Source organism: Littorina saxatilis, linkage group LG7 (genome assembly GCF_037325665.1).
Source record: "Littorina saxatilis isolate snail1 linkage group LG7, US_GU_Lsax_2.0, whole genome shotgun sequence".
Lineage (NCBI taxonomy): Eukaryota > Metazoa > Mollusca > Gastropoda > Littorinimorpha > Littorinidae > Littorina > Littorina saxatilis.
In genome coordinates, this window is record NC_090251.1 from 41,581,177 (window position 1) to 41,587,223 (window position 6,047).

The following is a 6,047-nucleotide window of genomic DNA, read 5'->3' on the forward strand; positions in this document are numbered from 1 at the left end:
TGATGTTAATGGGAAGTTTTTAAAAACTGTAAGAAATATGTACGAAAATGCTAAGTCTTGCGTTAAAGTTAATAGTGAGTGCTCTGGATATTTTCCCAGTTTGTGTGGAGTTAGACAAGGGGAAAACTTGTCACCGCTGTTTTTTGCTCTATTTCTAAATGATCTAAAGCCTTTTTTGTTGGAAAACAGTAATGGTTTACAAACTATGTCAAGGGAGGCTATTGTGGTTGGAATGGAAGATACTGATGTAAATGCTTTGTTTCAAATGTTTTTATTACTGTATGCGGATGATACTGTGATCTGCTCAGAGTCTGAAAAAAACCTGCAAGAATGTCTAAACAAAATGCACGAATACTGTTTAAAATGGCGTCTAAATATTAACGTAAACAAAACGAAAGTTATAGTTTTTTCCAGAGGTAAAATTAGAAATAAACCATTGTTTACGTATAATGGCAATTCAATCGAAGTAGTGTTTGATGTAATGTACTTGGGCCTTAAAATTAATTATAATAATAAATTTTCAGTCGCACAGAAGAATCTATATGATCGTGCCTCAAGGGCAATGTTTGTTCTTTTGCGTACGTGTAGACAATTGTCACTGCCTGTGGACATACAAGTTGACCTGTTCGATAAAATGATTGCTCCAATCTTACTATATGGATGTGAGGTTTGGGGTTTTGGTTCCTGCGAACTTGCTACTAAACTTCAATTACGTTTTTATAAAATTGTTTTCAAACTAAAAAAATCAACTCCAAATGCTATGATATTTGGTGAACTTGGAAGATATCCACTAGATGTTAATATGAAATGTAGAATGCTTTGCTATTGGTATAAACTGATTAGTCCTATTCATAAAAATAAATTTTCTAGTATTGTGTACTGCTTTACTTATAAATTGTATATCAACAAGATGATTGAATCTGATTATTTATGTTTTATTGAAAAAACCTTAAATGAAATTGGTCTCCCTGGCCTTTGGACTTCTCAAGAAAATGTTCAATATTCAAGCGCATGGTTTAAACAGAAAGTAAAAAGAAGCTTGTATGACCAGTATATCCATAAATGGTTTACAGAAATTGGAACAAAAAATATGTTTTGGAATTATCGAATGTTTAAAGATATTTTTGCATGTGAAGACTATGTCACACACCTGCCATATCAGCAATGTGTTGCAATGATGAAGTTCAGAACATTAAACAACAATTTGCCTGTACAGAAAGAACGTTACCTTAACATCCCGAGGTCAGAAAGAACTTGCACCAAATGTGTATCACAAGACATAGGTGATGAATTCCATTATTTATTTGTCTGTGATTTTTTCAAAGAAGAAAGAGCTGAGTTGTTACCACCTTACTATTGGAAAAAACCTAATGCACTTAAATTTAAAAAGTTGTTTGCTACTAACAAAAAGAAATTGCTAAAGAATATTTTGGACTTTATTAATAGAATCTGTAACAGTTTTTCATAATCTTTTTAATTTTTATTTATTTATTATATTAGCATATATATATCATGATTGTATTGATTGTATTTATTGTTCAAAATGCCCCCAGGGGTTATGGACTAATAAAAAACTTGAAACTTGAAACTTTTATGTGTGAGATTGTGTTATATTTTGGTGCTGTTTGTTATGCCACTCCCATGAACGTGAAAAACAAACTCTATTTCATGGAACTCTTAATTTGCAGATTTGCATTGTTTTGTTTCCTCACACACACACACACACACACACACACACACACACACACACACACACACACACACACACACACACGTTTACGAGATATATACATGTATTATTGTGTTCAGAGTGAAGTTTATTCGAACTCCCCACACAGAATATTCTTCCCATGGTGGAGAGAGGAAAATGGAAGAAATAATAACACTAACAGTGAGATACACTCTGCTGATATTATGTCATGATGCAAAATAATACACATTTGTTGACCACATTTTGTGATTATTAATTATGCAAATGATGAACATAAAATGTGCTAAAGTCTTGAGATGATAAAAAAAAGGGAATTTCAGCAAGTTGAAGGATTTAAATAATCCTTCGGATAGGCTTATGCATTTGATTTTAAATACAGTAGTTTGGGTTTTCTATAAAGTTTGGGAGGAATGTTGTGTCCATGCTAGTCCACTTCCAGATCCATGTTAATCAATCTCGTATGATCTCGAAAGAACCAAGAAGATAGCGGCCATTGTTAAATGAGGAGAACACATGTAGACCGGGAATAAAAGATCCACTTGAACACACGAGCTGTGTCATCGTCTTACACTTTGTTGTATGCAAGAACACAACAAGTTTGTCAACAGAAAATCTATTACAAAAATCAAGGTTTTAAAAGGGAGAAAGTCTTAAACAGGGGATGGGGGTGGAGGGGCGGGAGGTCTTAAAATGGGGGTTCACCTGTACACCCTAAATTGACATAGACATTCCCCCGAAAGCGGCGTATGGCTGCCTGAAGGGCGGGGTAAAAACTGTCATACACGTAAAAACCCACTCGTGCAAAAGCATGCGTGAATGTGGGAGTTTCAGCCCATAAACGAAGAAGAAGAAGAAACAGACCTGTATCAAGCACGCCCAGTGCCAGACCCTGCACGGCAATCATGGAGGCCAGCGCCACCAGAGCGGTGCACCAGGGGACGGCAATGGTGGCGATTCCGGTCAACACCAGGGTGTAGAAGAGCAGGATCTGCTGGTCAAAGTAGTCGAAGAGCACTCCGCCCACAACTGACCCCAAGAGATAGCCCAGAGAGCGCCCCGTGAAGATGAAGGAGATGTGTTCCGTTGTGGTGTGTGTGCGCTCCTCCAGATCCAGTAAGGTAGCGCCAGGGATGGAGACGCATAGACCCTGCGTTACAGACAGTAGGTTGAAATACATACATTGTGTGCTACACTTACAGAGAGTATCTTAAACAAATGAGGCAGAGCGCTGTTTAGAGATCTGATAACTAAAGGGAAGTAATTTGAGGATAAAAGTTGCTTGTTCATTTCAATGCCAGGAGCAAGGTTTTGAATAACCCTCACTTACTCTATTACTCATGTCGTATGCACTAAGAGCGCTTACTTCCCTTTGTGTATCAGATCTTACAGAGAGTAGACTTTTGAGTAGGGTAAGTACATGAATTCATAACTTTCAATATACAGTGGTCGCCGCTTAATAAAGCCACTTCTGGACCGACGAAAAATGGCTTTAATAAGCGGCGGATTTATTAACCGGCAGTCCAGGAATACGTCATTTTCGAAAGAAAAAAAAAATCTTCTCTTTTGCTTACGTCACTCAGTCACTTTCTTTCGTCATTTACACTGGTTTGAATCTAAACAAAACTTCACGAAGGATGTTGAACTTTTGTTTTAAATATGTACATGTACGTGTACTTTGATCACTTCGGTACATCAATAATTTCACTGTCACCGTCACGAATCATTACTCGGCAGAGAAGAACGATTTTATGAGTGTTTGTTTGTTGGTCGTCTTCCACAAGATAATGTGAGTTTTAGTCACAAACTACGTGATTTCTCTGAGAAAACTGGCTTTAATAAGCGGCGGGTTGGTTTTATTAACCGGCTTTTTCTAATACATAAGATATAGTGATAAATCCGGACCGTCTGAAATCGGCTTTTATAAGCGGCTGGCTCTATTAACCGCGGTTTTATTAAGCGGCGTCCACTGTATATTAAAAGAAAGACTGGTGAATGTATCAAAAGTACTGTGACATAGTACAAAGAATGTCAGCTGACGTCATGGATAACTTGCTTTTGCGGGCAATAAACCATTCAATATATATATACAACAAAGATGAAGCAGAAAAACAACAAACAACCAATGTATGCGTGTATGGTGAATTCATTTATACATCAAGGGCACACTAAAAGTTGTCAATTCACGTAAATACAGGGAATGCTTTGTGTACACATGTGCAAAGATTTGCTGGCAGCCAACAGGTTAATGGTACACACACACTTAAAACAAAAGTACAGGTGAACCAGCCTTTGCAATCACTGTTTGATGACGACCACCTGCCCACAACGACTACCCCAAACGATCCCTGATAAGGTGTTTTTTCTATTCAATTAACTTTTCAACAGCGACCGCCTGTCTATTCTGCTTTTTCTTATTATTATTCGTTCATGGGCTGAAACTCCCACGTTCACTCATATTTTTACACGAGTGGGTTTTTACGTGTATGACCAATTTTACCCCGCCATTCAGGCAGCCATACGCCGCTTTCGGAGGAAGCATGCTGGATATATTTGTGTTTCCATAACCCACCGAACTCTGACATGGATTGCAGGGTCTTTTCCGTGCGCACTTGGTCTTGTGCTTGCATGAACACACGGAGGGGGATAAGGCACTAGTAGGTCTGCACATGAGATGACCTGGGAGATCAGAAAAATCTCCACCTTTAACCAACCAGGCGGTAGCGACTTGGATTTAAACTCACAACCTTCCGATCAAGAGGCCGATGTCTTATCCACTAAGCCACTGTGGCCGTCGGCCCCCGCCTGCCTATAACGACCTCCTTTGGTCAATCCCTGGGGGGGTCATTGTGGAGAAGATTGACTGTTATATTTGGCACTCACCAGAGCAAAGAAAGCCAGCGAGAGAGCCAGTGTCTTGGTGAAGCGTTTCACCCATTCCAAGTCCCATGTTGACTTCCGGCCGCTGCCTAGCAACCCTTCTTGGTCAAAGAGAGTTTCCTCCTCTTCCTCTTCACGCATCATTTTTGTTGGTTTTGTGAAGATATGCCAGCTTAGACGCTAAGCTCCAGTTAGAGTGACCCGTTCTCTGACTTGTGTATCCAACTTCCAAGAATCATTGCAAAAGAATGCTGCAACTTTCAGGCATCTTCTCTGGACAGGATGCTTAGAGCTCTGTGGGTTCAAGTAACAAGCTTCTGCAAAGAAAAGTGAACATTATTATAAGCCTGTCTTACTTTTAAATAGAAGCATGAGAGATAAAACATAAGATCAGACTAATAAAATGTGTCACTTGTCAAATTAGGTACACATGTTGAGACGCACTCAACCTCTGAAGATCTTAATCTTACTCCACAGCAATGTTTGATGAACACATTTTAACATTAACAAAGCATTGTCTTATTCGTCATCATCAACAATGTCCTACTAACTAGTACTAGTCAAACTGTCTCACCACAAGCACATGATCTTACATGCCCCCAACCACCATTAACTTCAGTTGACGCATGGTGATATGTATATATATATATACCTTTGACCATCTCTACAATTTTGGGTTAAAATCTATCAAATTTCATCACAAATCTGCTTTAATAGTAAGATCTTGACATGTTTTTCTCCCTCTTGATAATTGTACCTCTTGAAATTGGCTGAGGAGCATTTAATGTGAAGTTAATTTGGCAGAAGCCAAGCTGACATCCTACCTTTACCTGCATACATGTGTTCATTGCTGGCCACAACCTGGTTGTCTCGTATCACTGCTACTTTGTGTGTTCATGACCGTCACAATTCTAGTGTGTGGTATATGAACCGGGCTAGTGAAATTTGTGGCGAGCTAATGAATTTCCTAGTATGTCTTGCTAAACTAAGTTCTATTTAATCAGAGTATGTTTGCGTGTGCTTATACTTAGTGATATTGTAAAGCGCATAGTGCTTTTCGTTATGCGCTATAGAAATCTCCTTAATAAATAAATAAATAAATAAAATAAATAAATAAACATTCAAAACTGTGTAAAATGGTCGAAGTTTTTGCACAACAAATATGACCATAACAATTATTTCTTAAACTTAAAGTACTGGACAAATTAACCCCTTCGTTGTGAAGTTACACACGCGCAATGTCGAGACAAATTCATCAAAGACATGAACGCAATCATCCATGGAAAACGCGCTGATCATGCCTGTAAGGGCTGTTTTAAAGTCACTGAATGTCTAATGTTGATTGAGGTACACCATGTATGGTAACACTTATCTCCCCATACCCCCTCGGACAGTTCTAGAACCCCTTGCAATGCTTAAAAGATAAACTCCATTTCCTCACTTCATTTTGGCAGTTCAA

The 6,047-nt window shown here is 38.5% G+C and overlaps 1 protein-coding gene across 1 annotated transcript; it reads right to left on the reverse strand.

Annotated features, from left to right (window-relative positions):
• Positions 1-1,142: 1,142 nt before the first annotated feature.
• Positions 1,143-5,309, reverse strand: LOC138970204 (sodium-dependent glucose transporter 1-like). The gene is made up of 3 exons (XM_070342697.1): positions 4,592-5,309; positions 2,573-2,858; positions 1,143-1,150 (listed from the first exon to the last, which is right to left on the reverse strand). The coding sequence occupies exons 1-3, from the start codon at positions 4,730-4,732 to the stop codon at positions 1,143-1,145; spliced, it is 435 nt and encodes a 144-aa protein (XP_070198798.1). The 5' UTR covers positions 4,733-5,309.
• Between the last annotated feature and the right edge of the window lie 738 nt (positions 5,310-6,047).

Coding starts and splice junctions, on each gene's coding strand:
- LOC138970204 (XM_070342697.1), bottom strand. CDS start 4,732: ATGATGCGTGAAGAGGAAGAGGAGGAAACTCTCTTTGACCAAGAAGGG. Junction 2,859..4,591: donor CGCTGGCTTTCTTTGCTCTG/GTGAGTGCCAAA, acceptor TCTGTAACGCAG/GGTCTATGCGTCTCCATCCC.